At 39.2% G+C, this 24,752-nt stretch overlaps 1 protein-coding gene across 26 annotated transcripts in view; it reads right to left on the bottom strand.

Moving 5' to 3' along the window:
• Window positions 1-24,752, bottom strand: part of Epb41l2 (erythrocyte membrane protein band 4.1 like 2) — a 179,767-nt gene that overhangs the window by 18,603 nt on the left and 136,412 nt on the right. For 5 of the 26 annotated variants that reach the window (XM_057761995.1, XM_057761999.1, XM_057761996.1 and 2 more), the window contains exons 9-17: window positions 24,485-24,637; window positions 23,911-24,008; window positions 18,184-18,356; window positions 14,032-14,201; window positions 9,907-9,969; window positions 7,992-8,138; window positions 3,241-3,408; window positions 1,038-1,091; window positions 280-840 (exon numbers count right to left, since the gene is read on the bottom strand). In XM_057761995.1, coding sequence (XP_057617978.1) covers window positions 280-840; window positions 1,038-1,091; window positions 3,241-3,408; window positions 7,992-8,138; window positions 9,907-9,969; window positions 14,032-14,201; window positions 18,184-18,356; window positions 23,911-24,008; window positions 24,485-24,637 — 1,587 coding nt within the window. Of the gene's footprint in view, window positions 1-67; window positions 177-279; window positions 841-1,037; window positions 1,092-3,240; window positions 3,409-6,695; window positions 6,795-7,991; window positions 8,139-9,906; window positions 9,970-10,235; window positions 12,853-14,031; window positions 14,202-18,183; window positions 18,357-23,910; window positions 24,009-24,484; window positions 24,638-24,752 lie in introns of those variants that run through there. The other 21 variants (XM_057762004.1, XM_057762007.1, XM_057762015.1 and 18 more) reach the window with 18 other exon arrangements.

Genomic DNA, 24,752 nt, shown 5'->3' with positions numbered 1-24,752 from the left:
CACCCAAAACATGCAAAGAAAAACTGAAATGGAAACGAGAAGAAGAGACGTGGTTGTGGAAGTTTACCCTACAGGCAATCCAGCTGCAGCAAGGAGCTAGAAACTGTGACCTGAGCTGCAGAAGATCTACAGAGCAGTGCTTCCCCCTTCTTCCAGACAGAAAAATCATATTCTTGCTGAAAAAGTCGAAGGAAAATTAGGGGAAAGGTGAAGAAAGGCAGGCGTTTCCCCCTGAGAAAGAGCGCTAGAGTTTAGCTCATGCTTGAGACTCCCATTTACCTCTGAACAACAAATAATTTCTGGTAAAACATCAATGTCAACATGGGGCACCTCTCCGTTAACTGTGTGTTGCTCTTCCTCGGTCTCTTCTCTTATGTCTTGCTTAACAGTGTCTCCATGTACACTCTTCTCTCCAGGCAACTTTTGGGCAACTACAGCTTCCTGGGCCTCTGTTTCTACTGGGAGTATACTGGCCTCTGCTTGTCTGTCTGGGTTGGCTTCGGGCATTGCTGCCTCCCTCTCTACTACCTTGACTGCTTGGCCGGGCTCTTCCTCCATCTCGTCATACTCCTCCTGTTCTTCCCTTATGGTGCCCTCGGTCACTCGGTGGTGGGGCTGGTACTCTCCCACATCTTCCTCCTCACTCTCACTGCTGCTGCTGCTCTCAGAAGACAGGGAGGTGGAGTCTTTTTGTGTCACGGGCTCCACCTTACGAGTCTCCCCAGGACCACTCCCAGCTGACATCTCTTTACCATTCATTTCTTCTGTGGTTACTCTTTCGTCTTTCCCAACCTCTGCCCGTTTCTTCTCCTCCACTACATTCAGAGTCTCATGTGAACTCTGTACAAAAAAAAAGTGGATGAGGGGAAACAAAAAAATATATGAATAAATAAAAACAGTGGAAACCCAAATTAACTGATGGCAGATTCATGTCATGAAGAAACACAAAGATGACTATGACGGTGACTGAAAGGGAAGCAGGGCAACATGAGGCAGATGAGAGGGGTTAGCGTGGCATTAACATGGAAAAGGGGAACCTTAACAGCGTCCCTGGCTCCAGTGCAAGGCCCTTCCGATGCAGGAGCGCGAGTCTGGAAACAAAAAGCAACCGGGGACACAAATCAGTATCGTTTACCTCAACAAGCACTGAGACAGACATGTGACGATGCAAACACAGAACAGCGACCCTACTGAAACCTGTACTCAAGGTCACAGAGGACAACAGATAAATGCCACACCACTTACAAAAAAAAAAGTCAAAAACAGCCAGTATTCTTGAAAAGAAATTAAGAAATTAAAAAAATATGTAATTAGACCTAAGCTTCCTAATCCACTTAAAGGATAAATTTTAAATCTGTTCCTCAGTGGGTGGGGCTGGGGGGAAGCAGGGGGCAGAACTGTGGATGGAATGTAAAGTGAAATTTAAAAAAATAAAATATTAAAAAAAGCTTAAAAAAAATCAACAACAACAACAAAATCCTGTTCCTCAAACACTTTAGTCTGAATCTAGAACATTGGCTGGGACCCTAAGAGTAGCATCAAGGATCTCTTTCCTTTTTTCTCCCCCTGGATCAGGGGTGCTTTTAAAAAAATAGCTTGGTAGCCAGGCAGTGGTGACACACACTTTTAATGCCAGCACTGGGGAGGCAGAGGCAGGCGGACCTCTGTGAGTTTGACCAGCCTGGTCTACAGAGAGAGTCACAGGACAGTGAGAGCTGTCACACAGAGAAACCCTATTCTTGGGGTTAAAAAAATAAAAAGCTCAGATCGGCAAAATCGTATTCGGTTTCAAAGGGCTATTAATATTAAAACATTCATTCCGGACAATTATTAACATCTCAATTTACAATAAAGATAGTTGGGTGGGTGTCAACATTCGCCTCACACGCTTTCTCTTAGAATTTAGTTCATTCACTATCACCACTGATACTGAAAATGGGTCAAGCTTACTACTGAAGACCATCATTCCAAACCTTGTGGACACCTACTTCTTAGCAGCACATTAATTCTATCTGATTAATACGGTAGCTAACCGTTCTAATACCTGTAATACCTGCATACTGAATATAGGAGTAACATTACTATATTCCAGTATTAACCAGGGTAGAGTTCTTTTAGGAGTTTCTAAAACGTCATAGTACCTCACACTTGCACAAATGAAGCGGAGCAACCAGTTTGCATCCTTAGGACACTACCAGTGATTGAACCGATAAGTAATTCCGCTCCAGGCAGCAGTGCTGTTTACTCAAGGGGTCACCACATGAATGCAGAAGGACACTGGTGTACTCAGAGGTGTCCTAATAGATACTAGGTACTTCATGGGTCCCAGCAACATGGACACACAGATCTAAATGATACAATTCTTAATGATACCTACAAACATATGCCACAGGCGCTCTAACCTGTTACTCTGAAATGTATGGTAATTTTATGTTTGAGTTGCTCAAAAGTCATACCATGTAAGCATGTGATTAACAAAATAAGAAAATCACCTTTCCAGTTTTAATGAAAACCCAGGAGTTTCAGATATAAACTGAAAACCATGAGTCTACTTTTATAAACAAGTAACATTTAACTACAAACTGCTTCACAGAAGAAGATACCTAGTACTCAGAGCACTTCTAAGGCAGATGCTTCAGGCTTTTACAGGTCAGTATATAATCGTTATTACTTTACTTAGCCTCAAATGGCTAGACAGATTTAACTCAAGTTTAGGAAATTCCAGACCGGCACCCTAACACAATTACCTCAGGAAGTCTGGCAGGCACGTGTATGGTGTTTTGAAAACTAGACCACCAGAAGATGCCTGAAATTTGGGTTCCGAGAACTCGAGCTCCGCAAAGCACTTAGCTAGCTTCCCCTCAGCTGACATTTTCCTTTTGCTTAGTAACTCCAGATCTGGGCCTCAGTGGCTTAAAAAGTTTTCTACATTTAGTCAGCTTGTGTTTTGGTTTGGTTTTTAACAAAAATTAAATAGAAAAAATTATCCAAACATAAATCTACTTCTTTATGTTCAAATTCACTGTTTATTGAATGTTTCTGCCATGCAGTGATTTCACTACTAAAGTGGAGGGAAAGGTACCTAAATAGTAGAAAGAAAGAAAGAAAGAAAGAAAGAAAGAAAGAAAGAAAGAAAGAAAGAAAGAAAGAAAGAAAGAAAGAAAGAAAGAAAGAAAGAAAGAAAGAAAATTTTGGCTCTCAAGTGGCTTTTAGAAGCAGGGGAAACAAAGCAAAATGCACCTCAGTCAAGCGTGAGAAGGGCGCAGAAGAAAGCATTTCTCTAGGTGCGTTAGAGTTCACAGCAGCGCCCTCTGCTGTCCAAGTGGTGGCTGAAGGGAAGGAGGCTCTCACACTATGAGAAAAGCCCTTTCCACTAAACAAAATTGATGTTATCTCCTCTTCTAGGCTCTAGAGATCAGAAAAGGAAGAGCAGGGTCAGCAATACATCAGGACAGACTGCAGTGACCTACTAAGAGAAAGGAAAGGTTACACAAGAAAGAGTAACAGAACAGCATACGATGAAGGAAAAGCTAGAATTTTGAAGATAGGAGCAGGCTTATATGAAAGTTGGCCTGAATGCCAGCTTTTGCGCCTTGCCTGATAATCTCTGGAAGCTGGAAGCTACAGAAGTCATCTCCAAGGCATTCATCACTGAACGTAGCAAGGCACACCCCGAGTCCCTCAAACACTGACTTCTGAGGTAGCTTGGCCTCTTCTTTTTTGGCAGAGAATGATCCCTCCAGCAGCCCCTACATTAGAAATGCTTCTTTCCTATGCTGGATCCACTCTGCACCTCTGACTCAGCCCACTTAATAAAGCATATTTGTGCAATGCCCTTTCTTGACAGACTGGGGTGGGGGACGACACAAACACAGGCAGTTAAAAAAAAAAAAAAAGCTTAAGACAATCTCAGAACTGAAAACTCAGTACTCAGTGAGCAATAAACAGCCCATCTGTTTACTGAAAATCTATTAAGGAAGATATATTAAGTCTCACATACCTATCCCTTAAACAACGCTTCCTAGTCAGCTGTGAGAACCCTAGAAACTTGGACTGACACAAAAGATGAGAACCCCTCCCAGCCCTGCCATGTGGAACTTTGAGAATTCTTAGTAAACCACATTCTCCAGACTTTATACGTGTATGGCACGTACAAAGTGTTCTTCAGACCTTGACCTAAGAAGAATGGAGTGGGAGAGTGGGCTGGGTAAGTTCTTAAAATTTCCAGAAAAAAAAAAAGTTTCTGATCTTTATTAATAAAAATTGTGGAATTTTAGCACTGGTGGAGCACAGCTTTAGTTCCAGCACTCGGGAGGCAGAGGCAGGCCAGGCGTATTTCTCTGAGTGCGAGGCCAGCCTGGTCTACAGAGCAAGTTCCAAGACAGCCAAGGCTACACGAAGAAACCCCATCTCAAAACATAGCCAAACCAAGGGGGTGGGGCATTGTGGAATTTAAGTATTTTGCACTGAATTAATCAAATATATTCAAAAGTATTTTACTGACTGGGAAAGTCACTCATGTAGTGTTTGTCCTACATGTTCAATACCCTGGAATCAACCTTCAATATTACATCTTCCAAAAGACCTTAAGACTACAGAGTAGATAATCTCTCAAAGATTCACAAAAGGATACAAATCATCATAAGACTCATAATACATGAGAGGGCAGACAATAGTTACTTACCCATTAAAAACTAAAAATTCTTTGGTTTCCAATTTTCTGTTCTACCCCCCAAAATTATTCATGATCAAACCAAAGCTATTTTTGAAAATTCAATCTATTTAATTTTTAAATAAGACACTTATCACAAAAAAAGAAAGAAAAAAAAACATCTAGGGGTTAAAGAAGATGGAACGGTTCAGCAGTTAAGAATACTTGCTCTTGCAGAGGACCCAGGTTCAATTCCCAGCACCCACACAGTGATTCACAAACTACTGGACCTGGATTTGATGCCCTCTTCTGACCTCTATGGGCACCAAGCACATATGAGGTACACAGACATATATGTAGGCAAACACTCACATGTAAAATAAAAATTAACAAATCTTTTAAAAAGAATTTTAAGAAAAAAAAAGAATTTTGAGACTCATACTATAGGAATTTGAAAACTTTAGGCAAATACTTGCATGTATTTTTTCTACTTTTCAATAATGATTATTATCCAAAGACAAAGAAAAAACCCTAGAAAATCAAAATGGAAAAGAAGACATAATAAAGATAGAAACTAAAATGGTATTCAACTCAAGTAAAAGCATGAGCAGGCTGAGTGCATGCTTCCAATAGTTGTATGCTATCTCGAGAGAAAAACAGTGCAGACAGATGGCCAATGAAAACTTCATGGGTGAAAAGTCAACTGGATAACAAAGGATATATACTATATACAGTATATATTTTCCACATCAGAGAATGCATACTAGGAGCTTTTCCTGATTAATGTTGCATAACTTCACTTTAAGCTCTTAAGTTATTTTATGCTGTATATCCTTAACACATGAGATCCAGAAAATCATAGTCTTAAACATCTTCACCAAAATTCTACTTAATATTTCTAAAAGCCCTTATCAAAGGATGGCAGCTGACTTACGTTCTATGCATTCTGGTGAATATTTCCCTGCTTTTAAAGCTCATGTCGTTTAGTCATTTTGGGTCCTGAAACCAGTTCCTACCTCAGCAGTTGCATGTGCTCTTCCTTCTGTATGGATACATTTTCTGCATACTTTCTTTGAGACAGGGTTTCTCTGTGTAGCCCTGACTGTACCAGAACTTGCGTTGTAGCCCAGGATGGCCTCCAACTCAGAGAGCCACCTACCTCTGCCTCCCAAGTGCTGGGATTAAAGGTGTGTGCAACCATTTCCCAGCTTTGGTCTATTTTCTTATCATTAAGAACTTGCTTTAAATGCCATCTCTTCCTGACCCTTCCAACACAACACTGTTTCACCTTTTTAAGATTCTTAGTATGTAAAAATCTCTAATCATTAATGAACAAGCCTGCTGTCTACCCTGCCCCCTTCTCACAGAGCCTAACACAGCACACTGCTGCCACCTCCAGTCGGATCCTGGTGAAATTGACATTCATTCCTAGCCTCAAGTTTGGGGGTCCAGGCCTTGGGTCCCTCACTTGCTTGCCTTGTGGGCCACCCTCGTGAACATCTCCTCTTCTAAACTCTCCAAACTAATTAGCTGGCTAAGCAACCTCAGCAGAAGAGTAGAGTAGAAAAGAAATAAAAAGCTTTTGTCCTTACTCATGACAGGCATTTCAAGGGCACAAAGAGAAAGAAACTACTATCTTTTTTGTTACACTAAAAATCTTAAAAATGAAAATTCAAAAGCTTTCCCATATGTGATTAGTAAGTCATGAACCAAAGCACATGTAATATATCTTAACAGTACCACCATGTGCCTAAGTGACCAGTTTCCCAACCAGAGGCCACAAAGATCAAATGACGGATCATGTATCACCTAGAACAAATGACATTCCTGTACTTCCTTATTCTCAAATTGCATGTAAGGTGTTGACTGAAATAGTGATTTTTCTCCCCAAGTTCCTATACCCCTAACACAAAGGAGCCTAGCTTTTTAAACATTCAACAACTATTTGAAAATTAGATTGACACATTAAAAAATATCTCTGGCTGTGAACAGCAATGCATGGGGGAGGGGAGCAAAAGCAGATCCAATGATGCAAGGTGAACACCTTGGCCGCCTGAGCTTCCTCTTCAACTGTCCGTGTAGCCGCCATCAGGTACTTCTCCTTCATGGTTAGAATATCCTTGAAAAGATGGTCTCCTCTTCTCTATTGTTTTAAACAATGACATAATCAACAAAAAGACACATACATTACACCTACAGCAACACAAACGCAAAAGGACGGTGTGGGTCAGTGAAGCGAACCAGACAGAGTAGTACAGAGAAAAGCTGTTCCTTCCTAGGTCAGCAGCGACCGTTTCTCTGGAAATTCCAGACCACGCTCCTAAAACTACTGGTTTTTCAGAAAATCTGTAAATGCTGGTTTCCTCCTTCACAATCCCCAGCATAAAGAGAATGTAATCTCTCCATTTGAAAGGCTGCATTTTTCGGTTCAGAAATGACCTTTGCTCAGTGCCGTAAACTTGGAAGCTTTGCTCTGAGGCAAGGTGAGTAAACCAACATTGGAATGTTTAAATCAAACGTCTATAACTAGGCAAAACTCACTACATAATGAAAGGGAAATAATAAAATTTTAATGCAACATTTTTGCACAGCTTTCCAAAGTGCAGAGTATACTGTTGTCAGTCTCCTCAAGAAGGACATGCTCATGAATTTCCTGTTCAACCACAGGAGCAATCTGCCAGCATCAGAAAAGAGGAAAAGAATGAAATGAATGCAGAGAGATTCTAAGAGTATATCCTACAGGCAATACTTGAAGGGGAAAAGCAGATTGTGAAAAGAAATAAGAATGGGTGCGAGTCCCACTAGTGTCTATAAAGTTTTGAAACATGACTGTTTACCGTTGCCCGGAAGTTTCATAAATGCACTGATACATAATATTTCATAATATATAATGTTTTGCAACTTTTCAACAGATCCCATCAATCTTCAAAGGTAAATCTTAACTCATTATCTTTAGAGTAATGACCTTAACCCAGACTACATATGTTCTACATTCCTTTGTCAACTAAACGTCCTTATTTGAGAAGTCAATAACTGAGAAACTTAGTAGATACAGTATTATATTAGTTTCCAAATTGTCCTAAATAACAATTCCATGCTACTAATTTATCTGAATACAACAATAAAATTACTCTGGAAATATTCCAAAAGTACTTTGAAATTCATAAAATTTACCTAAGAATTAGGGCAATGGATATTACATTGTTAATACTTAGTATTTTTTTAAAAAGTTAGCAATACAAAAGATTTTATGTGGGAACATGTTCTAACTTCTGAGAATCAGCAAACAAGATGAACAACTGCAGTGCGACACGAAGCCAACAAACAGCTAGTGACATACCCCTTGTGTCTGTAGGGACAGAGGTGTGATACGTCGTTTTTCCCATTCGTTAGGGCGCGGCTCGGGTGTAGACTCCATAAAATTGCGCTTGAGCTCACTAATGCTAGCCTGGTGTTTCAGTATGTCCTCCTGGGCCTTATCCAGGTCCTAGCAACATGTAACATGACAAAGGGGATCCAGAACGGAAAAAGACCCAGCAGGGCAAAAATAGAACCAAAAAATAAGATATAAGTAAACTTATTATTCAAAAACATAATAAAGCAAGAAAATGCCGAGTCTCAAAAGCCATATTATCACCTGTGGATAGCCCTGAGTTCATAAAAATTTGAAAATGAGGCCACTGAATTATTTTACTTATATTTGAATGATTTTAATGACTTCTCTATTTGGGATTTTAAATTATCCCTATTAGAAGGGAACCTTGGGACTGACCATAATGGCTAACAATCTTTTTTAAATACTTGGAATTAAATAGCAGCCTATGACTTTGTTCCCACAAATTTACCTTTGTTATAAAGGTTATACAAAAAAGAAGGTTAAACATGGAAGCACACACTTGGCCTGTCCAGGACCATCAATAGAAGTAGAAAAACCAAGGGGTGGCTTTGTCAGGAACCCCTAGTAGTGGCTTCTAATTCTCAAGGAATAAAATAACTGCTTCCAGAGGCTTTTTATGCTTAGTCTCTCTTTAAATGAATCACATATTGGTCTCACGTAATGCCAAGAACAAAGGAGAAACCCAGCCACCTCATGAAACATGTGGTCTCTTTACAAAGATGAAAAAATCTATTAGTCCTATATTCATTGGCCTAGGCCCTGACAAAGGTATCCAGCATATTTAAAAGAAAAAAAAAACTGGCTCTGGTAAGAAGTACATGTGTAATCAATGTTCAGGAATTAGAATTAACAGGATTTTAAATGTTTTCTTATACTTCAAAAATCACAGGCTGCCTGTAGATTCTAGCCCCACTCCCAAAGGCAGGTCATGCATCTGATAAAATTAGGTAATCCACAGTCATGCACAAGCATAGTAGCTCACAATGAGCTTCTATAGCCATTTGCAAAAACTCACGAAAACCTGAAACTTTTGCATGGCGTGGAGAAACAACTGGCTTGAGATCAGGCACATTTCTTGCATTTGTTCACAGCAATGTTACTTATTATACTTTACAGCATTTTAGTAAGTTAAGCAAAAATACATTTTAGCAGTTATCAAAGCTGCCAAAAGCAACCTAACAGATTAGTCAGATTCCCAAGACCTGTAGGTCTCCACTAAACACACTGCACACAGCACCTTAGCATGTCCTACTCTGGCATGGGAACACACTTTGTAACTCCAATTTCTCATCTATCTATCTATCTATCTATCTATCTATCTATCTATCTATCTATCTATCTCTCCCTTGCCTTCCACCCTCTCTCCTCTGTTCTTCCCTTCTAGTCAGAACATTCTATTAATTAGTATATTCTCAAGAAGAATCATTTAAATGGGCCACAAACCTTATCACATGATTGTACAGAGGTCAAAAAAGGGGGTGAAGTCATAGATTGAGTCAAATGAATGAGCCAATGTCAAATAAAAAACGTACTAATTCTGTGTAAAGTATATTAAAAATGGGTTCATCTTATTTCAGACTCTATAACTTAAATGTGACCTACCAGAAAAACAGGCTTACTTAGTAAAGAATAAACCTTATTTAAATACAGAGAGCTTTTCTCTCCAGCTGTCACTCTGAAAACTTGAAATAGACATATCCCTAACTACACCACCTAAGAACCAAGCTGGACTGGTAGCATGCACTCCCAAGTTCGAGAACCCCATGCATTGCATGCACTGTGCTGGAAGAACGGCCAGGCAGCCTGTGCGTGACCACAGCCAGAGGACAGAGTGCAGCGGTTCTTAGATCATACAAACCTCCAACATTAAATTGCTATGTCTGACATAAATATTATCCCCTTCTACTCTCAAGGTATTTTTCTGTGAAATTAAATCACACATAGGGGGAAAAAGCAAATAAATGTAAGTGTATCAATCAGCAAGTACCAGAAACAACCCAGAGTTCTATAATCTAAGGCTTTAAAATAAAAAAGAAAATAAAAGATCTTAAAAGCCACAACAAATAAAACTCAGATAAACCCCGAAAGTACATTCCACCATCCTCTCCCAGCCCACCCCCAGCAGGCAACAGGCACTTCTTATTTCACAAAAGGGAAAACAGCCACCTCCTGCAGGTATGTTTCCAGTCTTCCATCTTCCCCTGCAAAGTCACACAGCACACAGGCAGAAAGAAGGGGCTCCTTGGGAGGGCTCCACCAGCAAGGCAGAGAGAGATGCTGTGTCCAAACTTAATGGTGCAGCAGCAGGACCAGCCTTTCCTCCTGGCCCTCAGGAGACGCTACTAAGTTACTGTGGTCTTTCTTCACCTACAGTGTTGCACAGATGATGGAAATGATCCTTTGCAAGGGTGGAATGGAGAATGGAAGCTTCACTCTTTCTCAGTCCCTAGGTTATGCTCTACTTTTAAGAATTTTCCTTTTTTTAAGCAGGAATAAAAATTAAAATGAGATTGCAAAGATGGCAAAAGCCAAGTAGCAATGCAACAATGTACAGAGAGAGATGCCAAATCTGTCTTCAGCTTTACACAGGTTACAAATTTTACATCGTTATACATTGTCCCATCAGTTTCTAAATAAAGATTTTCTTAGGGCAAAATTAGCCAATTAGTTTTTTTCATATTAAAATGTGTATTTGCAAATAATCTTTAAAAGATAGCCACTTCTTTCCATAAAATTTTTATAAATAGTATTCTGCAGTTGGACATTTCTCAATATTTAATGGGAAATATCTAAAGAGCCCAAAGAATTAGTTTGAACGCTTAAGACTAAGTAGTACTGAGTAAATATTAATAGCAGGAAACTAATGGTAAAAACAAAAACACTAGCACGAAAGGAAAACCGGCTTTCCAGGATCACCCACCCACACGCCCTCTCCTGTGCTGGCATGGGAGTGCCAAGGAGAGTTCCAAGGGCCTTGTTTGTGACTATTCAATGGTGTGCTTGACTGGTAGACGGCATGGCGCCTCTCTCCCCCACCTTATTCCATCAGAGGTGGAAAATGGGACACAGCTCTGTGAAGAATCAGCCTCCAATTTCTTGGTCAACAGTTAACTCACTAAAGGGTTGATCTTTGGTATGTCTCAAGTAAATGTAATGAATTACAATTTCTCCTATAATGGATACTCATCCATTTCTAATATTTCCTCTTGGGGGTTTGCTCTGAATTCTGTGATTTAATCTGTATTAATAGAATCCCTAAGAATCAAGACACTTAATCACCAGACCACCTTGAGCAAAATAATTAAAAAATACACTGCACATGTTAAGACTGACTTCCTTGTGGTGCAAAGGTAGAGCGCTTCAAAAAAATCTGTCTTATACAGATGTAAAAAGTCTCAGACACCTCATTTAAAATAACAAAGCAAAACAGGCCAACCTTTAATATATAATCTATTTTCTCAAAGTCAAGTTTGACTTTTCATACATATTTGTTAAATAACAGACTACCATCTTTCCTATAAAGTAGTTGCTGCTGACTCTTACGAGTCAGGGTAGAAGAAGATGTCGCTATAATTCATCTCTCTGGTCCCCAAATGCTAAAAAGACATCATGGAGTTTCTGAGATTCCGCTTAGAGACATCAGGAGTGTCATTTACAGACTTGGGCTCCTAAGAGCAAGTACAAGCCTGGGTTTTGATCAAGATTAGTAATACTAAGTTCTACTGATACATGTCAATTACAATTATGACCAAAACATTATGTTTTATTTCAAAACATAAAGTTCCCATGCTTAAAGAACAGCACTAACATATATCCTCGGAATAGAGCCAGGATGAACGCTTAAGGCCAATGCAGATTCCCAGCTCACACACTCCTTAACAATCCAATGTGATCTATGATATTATACAACAATTTTCCCAGTTTGGTCTGAATTAGAATGTGTGTGCCTAGACTCAGGATAGTGTTGCAAAGAAGTATCTACATTAATCATGTGTATGTGTGTGTGTGTGTGTGTGTGTGTGTGTGTAAATGCGTACATACTATTTTAAGGATAGTCAGTAAAATTGATGCACAGGTTTAGACTCTATATTAGAAAGAGAATATAACAAAGAACCGTTGGGTGAACTTCAAAAAATGTAGTTTATGGAGGCATGTTAGCCACTGCTTCCTCTTCCTCTGGTTTGTCATTTAAATCATAGTCATAAAAAACATGGAAGGCGGTGGCTTTCCCCTCCAGATAGCAGAGGACTAGTGCCAGAGGAAGTGAAAAGGTAAGAGAAAAACAAACTGACTGAGAAGCTGAGAGAAGCAGCCCAAAGATGAGGATAAGTGAAGGAATGAATGAAGGTGATGTGATGGGGATATAATGTTGAACATCTGGAGGGAGAAAGGAAACCCAGAGCTTGGGGAGGCTGGGGAAAGCAAGATATCCATCTTCATCAAGAAGGGAAGGCAAGCCAGAGGCAAAGTATTTGTAAAAGTTAAAGGAAAAGTAACCAAATTCAGAATCCTTATGGTCAGCCGATTGGAGAGTCTTCTCATGGAGGGAAGAACAGTCAGGCTGAGGAGGGGCTACAGCAGGCTCTAAGACAGAATCTGATGTGGCCACCTCAAGGTCGCCTTGCTCTGATGCTCCACCTGTGGACGGCAGCTCCAAGCTATCTAGTGTGGTCTGATCAGCCTCCCCAAAAGGGTCTTCCTCTGAAATGTCTGATAGCAAGTCCACTTCAGGGACTGGCAGAAGGTGTGGGGAAAAAGATGAAGTACAGCAAATGAGAGGTGATGGGGGGCACATGCACACAGTCTATTTCAAGAGTAACCCACAGTTGAGTATGAATCACACAATGGTCACGTTCAAAGGAACAAGGACATAAGAGAAAAGAAGATACATTAGTGAAAATTTACTCCCAAGATGGTTTTATATAAACAGTGGTTAAAAAATTAACTGAGTAATCCATTTTTAAGGAGGGAAACTGGAGTCCTTTTACACATATTAATGACTGAATTTCTAAGTGATGGTTAAACTTAGTTACCAACACATATATTGAGTATTGAAAGCACTAGCAAAAGCTCATATAACTAGCCATTTATTAAAAACCAAGATTTCCTTTAGAATTTAATACAAGAACTTTTGTTGTCCAAAAAGAAATGTTTCACAATTACATATGCCAAATTAAGTAGGAAAAGCACAACAAAGCTATTTTTGAATACTACGCCTTCTTTTCAGTAGTCATTTTCTTGGGTACTCTGTAAGCATAATTTAAGATTCTAACAATTTAGAATTTGAAGACATCATGTACAACATAAATTGTGTTATCTTTAACTAAATACTTTTTAGACAAATTATTTTTCAACATGACAATCACAAACTAATTTACTGACAGGAAACAAATGATTTCCTGTCACCCACTGTTCGATGCCCTGTCCTGGGGCCGTGTGTCTGAGGCCTCTACGCTGGCTATAGAGGATGTCAGTGTAAGAGCCACTATTCTGGCGGATGCTTTAGCTACCATTCTGTGTAGCTTTACATTTTTTGAAGCCACAACTAAACTGACCCTGTAAGTCAACCAGATACGTGTGTATGCGCACACACATGTGCACAAGCAAATACGTGCACTTATTTGCAGTGTTGCATATAAAAATTGGTTTGTGCAGGTCTGGAAATGAGACGCTCAAAAGCTCTTCTGTCAAGTGACTAACAATCAATTGAAGTGACTTTAGTAACAAGGTAACAAAACAGTGACAGATTTGAGAACATCTTAACATTGGATGCTTCTTCAGTCACTAGAGTGTATGCACAAAATATAGGCAATGACAGCACACCAACCCTGTACTCACTATCCACAGCTATGAATTCTTAATGGATTTTTTTTATAAAAATTATGATTCATTGTAATAAATTTCTCATTCTGACATACAACCTCAGCAGAGAGCCTCTGTCTAAGCACACCTTCTCAACAGTATTAGTGCTAGCGTTCCATACCTTTCCCTCAGCAAGCAGGGGTGCAGCTTTTGCTGGGCTTCTGACATCCTTCCTGGAATCTCCATCTTGTACGCTGGTATAGCTGACAGCTCCAGGGCCATGTGTTGAACCCTCTCTAGGAGGGCCAGGAAAATCCTTCATAAGACTTTGGTCCACAACACCAATCAGAGCTAATCAGAAGATAAGTTGAAATACCTGTGAATACCTTGACTCGTGAATTGTCAAGCTTTAATGAACATAACCCCTTAAACAAAGTCATATGTAAGCAGCTAGAACAGTTTGAACTTTGAAAATAAAAGCAAATTGTTTAAAAAACATTGTTTTAAAACAAAACTCTACTAAGATTCTGAGTTTTTACAAACTATTTATATTCATCTATTCATCCAGCAAATTAGTTTTTTGAGCATGTAGCTTGTAGTGAAATTGACCAGTAGGAGGAGCTCTTGAACCAATTGCAACAGTCCAGCAGAATTACAATGTAACAATAATCTGGGGTGATTTATCAGTCCTAAATCTTCCTTTTAAAACAACTAATCATTAATATCATTTGTTTCATGGGGTTTTAAGAAATCCCCTGCAACTTTTTATTCATACTAAAAGACTGCAGATTTAAGAATTTACCTATCTAATATTTTTCATTTTTCTGACACTTTCAAACATCTCAACCTGACTAGGGTGTCCAAAAACCCAGCTGCTGCCCAAAAGTTGACCTTGTGCATTGCCTTGCTCTTTCTAGCACAGAGAGGTAGAAACCATAGTGCTGGATCAACTCCAGAGTCAGTAGGCACATCTAGTAACAAGTATCTCTAACAGAGGCGCCCCCTGAACAAAGGAACCCCACCCACCACCACCCCAGGTCTTTTCCTCCTAATAAAAGTCCTTTACAGACACCTGTAGCTTGCTGTTGTTCCGTACACCAAGAAAAATTCTGGTAAACAAAAAAGCCATAGACCCAGAAGCCCTTGGAGGGAGGTGTGTAAGGTATCAGTTAACTCAGGACATCCTCTTAGTCCTACACGTTATCTAATGATCCACACCCTCGCCTGCCCCACCTCAATATGCTTCTCCCCAGCCCTCTTTGTTGGACCAAATGCTACTCTCCTACTTGCACCTATTTGCTGCAGTCAGGAACCTCAAATTCTAGAACATGACCCCTTAAGAGCAGCAAATTCAATAGGACCCTTGAATATATTTTTAAACACGGTGAGTTTTTTTAAGCCTCTATTTCTACACCACTTCAGCCTTTAAAACTTTTCCTATCTAAACAAAATCACTATAAAATAAGTTCACATCTTATTGCTTATTTCCCACAGCTGTTTTTTGTTTTGTTTTTGGGGGGAGGTTGGTAAGATTTTACTAATTTTTCTGTATTTACTAATTTTTCTATGCATACCCCTCTGACTTATTTTATAATTTTAGGCACCTATTTTATTCCCAAATCACCACAAAATGAGAAAATCTGATCAAAAGGTAGTTTCAGATATACTGATGCTGAAATGACTCAATATAAAGTTAAAAATTACAAAACCAAGTTGACAAAATGTTGACCTCACACTTTTAAACACACAGTCTAACGTGAAGTAACCAACTGGTTCTACTCCCACGAGGTGAAGACCACAGCAGCCACTGCCATGTAAACCACTCTGAGCACTGCAGTCTGCCCGTTTCCTGTCCTGTCTTCTCTATCCATCCTCTTAGACCAAATGATTCTTCAAAGCTAACATTATGCTCTCGTATGCCACCACAGACACTAAGAATGGATCCTGCAGAGTCTGACAACAACCTGGCTCTCCTAAGCTTGACTGTTCTTTCCCCTCAGAACTGCCTGGGAAGGTCTATGTTCTCCTCTCTTCTCATGGCAGCCTCCATTCAACCCTACTAGGTCTCTGAGGTCTTCCTTCCCTGACGACATTCTTAGGTAACACAGAATCCTGTTTGCTCCTAACTTCCACTTTCAGAGCAATCACTGCTACCCCCACTTCCCAGCAAATCGTGACCTCTGGGTTGCATTTCCCAACCTCAGAGGAGTCTCACTGCTCTACAACAGCTGTTCTAGGTGATTTTTATTTTTAAGTCTTCCAATGTCACATTAAATGGTGCCTTTGCAATCACCTAACAATTTTCCTAAACTTTAAAGGGAAAATTATTTGCCTATCTTAAGTTCTTCAAGCCTAACTTTTAAAAGCAAACAACAAAACAAGGGAACACAACACGTCAGCAATACTAAAGGAATGCTGATAAAAATGGTGAAAGAAACAAACTCTGTACTGGGTCACAGAGTAGTTTTGCTTTATTGGGGAAAAAGAACTTAAGCTGTAACCAAAGAATTCACTGGTCATCCGCTCATACACCGGCATGAAAAGCCTCTTGTTTTTCTCAGCAACACAATCATCCTTTTGATGACCTGCCCATCTGGTGAATTTCAGTGGCCAAAACATAAAGGGGAAATACGGCGCTATGCTTGTTCCTTTTCCCCGTGAAAACTGTTTTCAGAAACAAATTTGGATAGCCCTCAGCAGTGACTACTCAATCAAGATGGTGGGTTTCCTAAAGACGTGGAGCCGCAAAGAAGGTGCCCAACTGACCGTTTTCAGTAATGCTAACTACGCATAACATGAGAGTTGTCCTGCCTCACATGTCAGAGCAAAAGCTGAAGACACAGCTCCTCGTGGAGCATCAACAGCAGTGGCTACATCTATCCAACACTATGGCAAGAGCAGACCCGTCAGAATCCTACACTGACTGGCATGTTGTTCAGATCTGTGCTCACTAAGTCACTAAACTTAAATAGTCACATCTGGAAACAGAGCCATTCATTTGCTTGAAGCACACATTTTTCTGGTGATTCTGTAAAACTATATGGAAGACTGTCTAGAGTTAATAACCATGTACATCAATACCCACCAGAAACCCTGGGAAAAGAGCGGTGTGTACCTGTACCTATTTTGTAACTTCTTTTCTTTTACTAGGAAAAGTAAAGCACTGTCAATTTGTGTCAATACCCCACTAACGGGACACTATGTTAGCATAGAAATAGTCTGTTTTATCTCGGGACACTATGTTAGCATAGGAATAGTCTGTTTTATCTAACTATGTAGCCTCTAAGTTGTTCAAGTTCATATTTCAAAACTATACATAGAACTATCAAAATGTAACCTTTTGCTAATAATGCAATATACAATTATAATTTTCAAACTATTTAATATTAGTATTAAATACAACCAAATGTTCAAAAACTCTTCACTGAAAATTAATCATAACAATTTTTGTTATATAAAAAGAAAAGCATTTTAATAAAATATAAAATCTCTCTTATAAGAAACATACTATTGAAACCTAATTAACAATCAGTATGATAAATAATATGAAAAAAGCAACAGCACCTCATTTCCATGCTTCATTTCCATGCATGTTAATAAAACCACAAATACATAACTCACCTGAACTCTAACACAAAAACACTAGTATACAATCTCCCCAGACAAATAAATATCCATTTCTTTTGTTAAAACTGTATTTAAAAATCAATCCTTTGAAGCCTAGAATGGTTTCTTGTATGCTGGAAGACAGGCAACCTCTGAAAGCGTATCTTCAAATCTGAGACAGTTGTTTTACAATTATGTGACTTAAGATTCATATGCAGCCAGGTGGTGGTGGCACAGGCCTTTAATCTCAGCACTTAAGAGACAGAGGCAGACAGATCCCTGGGTGTTTAGGCCAGCCTGATTTACAGAGCTAGTTTCAGGACAGCCAAGGCTACAGAGTAACCCTGTCTGAGGAAAGTAGAAAAAGATTCCTGTGCAAACGTATCCCCCGCATCCCTTATAATTGTTAGCAATTAATAAGTATAAGAAACCAAGCCACATCAGAGATCATAATCAAATAAACCAAGAGAAACACATTTATCCAACAGCTTATAACCACAAAAATTACATACTGGTTATTTATGTATGCATCAACAGAAAGAAAACACATGGTGAGAGCAAAAACCTGAATACAGAATTATTTTCCTCTGAGAGCAACAACATTTTACTCACTGGGGGTAACTGTCTATCCCTCTAGAGGATGTCTTGCATCTTATTAACTAGATCAATTTCTGACCCCAATGGACTAGAAAAGATGAGTAGAATACAATATTATAAATGTGTTTACCTCCATCTAGGCTCCTTGAGACACGTTTACTAGAGGCACGCTCGAAGTGTGGTGCTGGTCTATCTATGAGGGTGCTTGCTTGGCGGGTCTGTGCCTGGGTGCGTCCACTGTATCGGAATTTGGACCCCAAGGTCAAGAACTTGGCCTTAGGTGGCTGCTCTGGAGACAAAAGCCTACAAGGAAGAAAAGGAGAGAGAGAGAGAAAAAAAAGAAGAAGATAAAGACTTCAGGTACATGGGGGAGGGGGTATGTATTTAAGATCTCACTTTAAATATTAGTCAAAATCAGTGCTACATAAGCTATAATAAAACATCCTTCCTATGTGGTTATATTGTTTGTTTGTTTTTTCTATTGCTTTGTTTTTGAGACCCTAGCTAGCCTCAAACTCCCTGTGCAAACCAGGCTGGCCTCCAATTCATTCACCTGTCCCTTGCTCCCAAGAGCTGGGATTAAAACATAACACCACACCAGGTCATATGTAGTTTTATAATAGTGATGTGTTCACAGATTTTTTCCCCCTAGCTCAACCAAAAGAGCAGCTGTTCTGAGTGTGTATCAAGAGTATTTGAGTTAGTGTAAATTATTTATGTAAACACACATGTCTGAATTTGTGCTGCTAGCTTTAAGTGTCAAGTAAAAAGCCCATTATCATTAGCAATTATTAATATTTATGCCTCTTTCTTGTAGAGGAAAAGAACCCATTTAACTCAAGAATCTGTTCCATTAAATAATTCTTCCCTGAAGAACAGAATTTACACAGTGATCCACAAAGATGACTAATATTCTTTTTTGCCAGCATAATTCTACTGTGTAAACCTTGAGTTCATAATGCATGAATTCAAACCTTAATCATAATTTCAAGAGATACACACAATGGTGTATGGCAGTGGCTCTGAGAGCACTCGTTCACCTTGGACTGTCTTCTGCTGGGCTGAAGAGGGCAGTTTCTCTAGCTAGCAATACTGCACAACAGCAGCTCAAGAAAGCAGTCACCTACAGAAATAGGAGTAACGTTGCTGACAAGCTTATTGGTGCAGCCACTGTTGGGAAAAATACTCTCTGGTACGTCACAATGACCTTTCATGTCTAAGAATGAAGTCCACTCTCAGAGACCAGTGAAGGGAAAGAGGACGTGACGTTTAAAGAGCATCAATCATGATGGGCATGATGGAGAAGCAAGCACTGATAACCTAAAAAGAAATCTCCAAAAATAATTCTGAAATTACAGACGGAATGTCTGTCTTATGGCACTATGGGAAACATTTAAAGATCACGGATTTTAAAGAGATAGACCACTTTAAAATGTTAATACATTTTCTGCTTCTTCTACGAAATAAATTTAAAACAATTGAAAAACTTCTGATTCTTCAGGCAACACTTTTGAAGAAAACTGAAAATTTTTCAGGTGTCTTCCCAGCTTTCCAATTACTACTTTTTTTTCTGTGACTCCCTATGGACCTGTGTGAGGACCTATGCACTGTGGGCGCTTGCCTGTTTCCTACTGTCACCTTTTATAGTCTCTAAAGTCTAGACATGGCCAAACGCCCATCTTAATGGTTTTGTTTGAGGGTTTCACTACGTTGCCTGGGCTGGTCTCAAGCCAACAAACTCAGGTCTGTCCTGCCCTGTACCCTCCCGCCTTTTCCACAGTTGGGACCACAGGTAAGTGCTTTTTTAGTATTCTCCTTCATGGTGTCACAGGGACGCAGCCTTCAGAAGTGAGTAACTTCTGTGTTCTGTGTGCTGGAAATTTAGCAAAGGGAACTTGCTGCAAGCCCTGTGACCTCTGGCCCATGACTCAAGTGCTGGTCTTAGCAAAGCATTCAATAGTGTGGCTTTACAAGGAGCTTTAGAAAGGACTGGTTTTGTTGTATCCCCCATACTCAATTCAAAAGGTAACTTTTCTCATTAACAGAGTCTAAGAAGACATTTAATGTCTATGTCTAATGAGAGGAATGCCACACAATCAAATTTCTTCTAATTTATTTTCAGAATAACTGTCCATTAAAGCATTTTTACATTAAATATATATATATTTACAGAAATATAAATTCAAGACATACAAGAAAATATTTAAAGGGTAAGTATCTAGTACAATTAAAAGAAAGGAAAATATAATCAAAATGGTGTTCTTTATTTCAAATGGGATGAAATACTTTATCTGTTTGGCACTAGTAAACCAAAGCATTAGCTTACAGGTAATTTTCTAATGACAAATTTTGAAGTAATTAATTTGTAATTAAATAGAAATATCAAAAGAAAGGATTAAACACTGGAAGTTTTCTCTAAGATAAATTTTTGGTGATTGAAATCAGAGGTAATGTAAAATAATCTTCTAAAAAAATGCACGCCATTTTTGTTCAATCACTTAATTATTTCTTTTGGTATTATTTTATTTTACACAGCAGACTGCAATAAGACCTGTGTCTTCATAAAAACCTATCAAAGCAGTGAATTACAAGACATCTATCATATTAGCGCTAATGATACGAAAACTACGAAAGGAATTTTCATGGATATCAAAAGCCTTGAGCAAAATGATCTAATTAATGATGTGCAAAAAATGATTTCAACTTTTATAAATTTGTTTGCTTAGGTAGTAAATTACTGTTTTAAATTTTATAAAATCCTACTATTATAAATCAAATATCATCAAAGCGTATCTGTGAGAAATACAGGAACCATTATTAAAAAGCCTACATGTAAATTACTAAAGTAGTATCCACGTATCCACAAAGTTCTCTATAATAGAGCTGACAAGCTTATGTGGCAAGTGAATCCCCAGCTCTAAGAACCTACCATTTCTCTCCGACCTATGAAAACCAAGCTCTGAGGAGAACAGGAAGCACTTACTGCAGGCAGACAGCACAGCACAGGAGGCACCCTGATGAATACCAGGCTCCATATCACCTAGGTTTAAATTCCATCTCCACCTGTTACTCTTGATGCGACCACCATGCCTTGTCTGTCCCTGCTTTTCTATTGTGTCTTGAGTTGTAAAGATTAAAATAATCTTTGCATAGCACTTACAACAGTGGCGAGCTTTATAATGCAACCAGCAGCTTCATTATCACATTTGTGCTCTGGTAACATCAGTATATCTGACTGGTTATCAATTAAAAGACCAGTTGACTTTTTAATAGTTCAGTCTGCAAGTCTGGCAATTTTATAAAAAATAATTTTCACATTTCACAATAAAAAAGCATCACGAAATCCACTGATCTGACTTACTATTCTACAAACACATTAGGATTTCCAGGCTAAATATGCTGCTTTATATAGGCCAAAGTCGTCACCAACAGTCTACTTTTAAGTGAGCTCTGTAGGACTAGCATGTCACAGAAATCTCTGGAAGGCACATAAGAGAAAAAGTTGGCAGAGAAGACAGTGAGGCCATCAGGTCCCACCTCTGCTCAGGTGTCTGGCTGCTGTTCTCCTTTAAAGAAAGGCACCTATCTCTGAGTATCCAATTCCTGCAATATGAAGCAATCGACTGTGTCTAACAACAATGAACATTCAAAGAATTCCCAGCACCTGTCATTTCCAACAGGATCCTTACTGTTGCTATCATTACTTGACAGCAAGCCTGCTATCTGTCCAGTCTAGACCTATATGACAGACAGGTGATATCTAGTTATATATACTAGATAGTTAGGCCCAAGCTTCTTCAGGAAAATCTGTTTAGGTTACCAAGAAACATAATAAACTTTTCAAGGGTTTCCATTATTAGTATAACTAAATTAGACAGATTCAGATATATGTTGAATTATGTGTCCTCTAAAGTTGTTTATTAGAGTAGTATCAAAATAAATTATTTTCTATTTCACTATAGAACCAGTCATTTCTCTTAGCTACAATTGGCTTTTTATTTTAAAAAATATTGTTAATGGCAATGATGCTAATAAACATTATTATACACCAGAAACAGCTTATATTTGCTTCTTATGTAAAATCTCATTTAATTTTGAAAATGAACCCATAAGGAAATAAAAGAACACTTTATAGCACAGGGGTAATGGAAGTAAAGCAGAGGCTGAATAACTTATCATCTGCCAGTGTGTGGCAGAACAGCATTCGATCCTAAGTCTGGAGAAAACTCTTCAACCTGTATGGCTTTGTAGACCACAATGACAAAAACAGAAGGGAGGAAAGTAACCAAACTACTTGTGAAACATTTGCCCTCAAAGAAAAGTTTTAAAAAGGATAAAAAGGAGACAGAACACAAGCTAGAGTTTGGGACTGAAGGAAACTGAGGGGGGTGTTTTTATTGTTGCTGTTGTTTTTTGTTTGTTTATTTGAGACAGAGTCTGACTATCTCATTGTGTACCTCTAGCTAGCTTTGAATTTTGAATTCACTGTGTAAACAAGGCTAGTCTTGAACTCACAGTAATCCGCCCTGCCTCTACTTCCCAAATGCTGAGATTAGAAGAAGCACAGGGGTTCTTTGGGAGTTTTGTTTGTGCTTTTTTTTTTAAAAGGAAGGTGTGGCTGTGTAACTGACCAAGGAAGTCAGAGGCATCTATTAGAAAGGAAATTTACCAAGCTGAATCCTTTGGGGAGCGAGGAAATAAACAATCAAAGAAAAGCAAAATTTTTTACCCATTCCTTGAAAAGAAGAAGGTTAAAAAATGAAGGTGGTGAGCGGAAGTGATGACAAATTAAGAGATAAACAAAGATGGAGCACTCGTGATCCACACTTTCTACAGTGAACACACTGCGAGGAGAGGCTGGTATGGAAGGTTCTAGAAGATCATGAAAAATTGGGATGACAAGGGAGGTGAAAGGACTGGCTGGCGAGAAGCATTGATCCAACTAATGCTGGAAATTACTTCTCTGAAACAGCATTATTTCACAAGGTTGTGAATTAGTTGAGTGCTGCTTAACAAGTTAGCACTGACAACACAGGGAAAGAAGTGGTCACGTCGTCCAGACTGACCCAGCAGCTGCACACTGGGAAAGCTAGTTTGCTAGGAGGACAGGGAGGGACTTCAGGAAGTTTAGATATTCTGGACAAAACAACCAACAAGAGCAATGACAGGGATAAAGCCGACTGAGAAATGTTCAGCTGGAACCTCCAGCTCAATCCTGCTGGATCCGGAAAGCCCTTCCCACCTCCCTCCCTCTCTGAAAATCTCCAACAAAGAAATGGTGCCAAAAAGCCCAGTTCCGCATTCTTGAAGACTGCAGCGGCTCCTATCCTGAAGCTGCCAACCACCCAAGTCCCCACCTACAGCGGTCAGCTTTTGACCATATTTGAACACAAACCCAGCTTATGGAGAACGCATCACTGCTCTTTACCTATAGGCTATATAACCTCTCTGCTTTAGTTCTGAAGCATGGCTTTTCCTGCCTTGGAACCAGGTGTAAGCCTGTTCTTTTACTTTTTCAATTCAGCTTGATCTGGCTTACTGTAGCATGGGTGGAAAACCCTATTATAGCAATACAGAAAACTTACTAAGAGGTTAAGTTCAGAACATCTGTTAAGAAAAAAAATCTGAATTATAACTGCAGACAGAAAGGGTGGCAGCAGGTGAGGTTAGCATGGGGTGGTGGAGAGAGAAGGTGGCAACCAGAAGGCAGATCTAAGCAGCAAAGCATGGCCCTGGACACAGAAACAACCAGCAGGAAAGAGGGCCTCCAGGAGAGCACAGACACATCTACCTACTATCCTTCCACCTAACCTGGACAGGGTGCCAATGGCAATTCCACAAGACGGTTTAAAGTTACCTGTAGAAAGTGTGATGCTCCACACATACTTTCCATAGCCTTTTAGCTGCCCGATGGTTTGGCAATTTGAATCCAATGGTGCTCTCAAACTGTTCTGGCTGAAATAAATCCATGAAACAAAAATCAGCCTACACCTAAAGCACTGGCTACATGCTTCTATAAGCAGATTCAGTCATTACTATCAGAAATAATTCTTCTTTTAGGAAGAAAATATTACTTTATCTCTGTAGTCAGACTGTGATACTATTCCTATGAAAAGCAAGAGTTAACTGCCCAAGTAAACTATTAGGTGCCACTAAAACACACTCCACCACTTACCTGAGAAAATGAGCTCCCAATATGTGGGGGGTGGGAGGTGGGTCACAAAAACATCCTTTTTATGAAAATTCTATTGGATGTGTATGTCAGCAACAAGAACGTGTGTATGTAAGTTATCATCATCAAGAACCATGCAAGAACAAAAAAGAGTTTCCTTTTGCAACACTTTAGTGGCAAGAATTCATTAATCTTTCCTACTAGTAAAGGAAACACTGATAGTGTGTTAGCTATATCAAGAATACAAGACACTGCCTACCTCTGCTGGTCTAACTTTAATGTAGAAATTACTGCGCTTATAGGAGATTTTCAGGATCTTCGGCCAAGCAAAACGATTGATTCTCAGTTTGTCTTTGTAAATGAGAAGGCCATTAGCACACACACCCAGCTTGATGTCCACACCTTCAGAGTCCTGCCAAATATAACCCATTGACAGTTAATGACAAAAGTTACATAGACAGGGGCAAAACAACCCTCCAGTGATTGAAAATGTCAACATGTTAGGATTTAAATTTTAGTGACAATAC

Source organism: Chionomys nivalis, chromosome 2, assembly GCF_950005125.1.
Source record: "Chionomys nivalis chromosome 2, mChiNiv1.1, whole genome shotgun sequence".
NCBI classification, from domain to species: domain Eukaryota; kingdom Metazoa; phylum Chordata; class Mammalia; order Rodentia; family Cricetidae; genus Chionomys; species Chionomys nivalis.
This window is presented reverse-complemented; position numbering and strand designations above follow the sequence as displayed.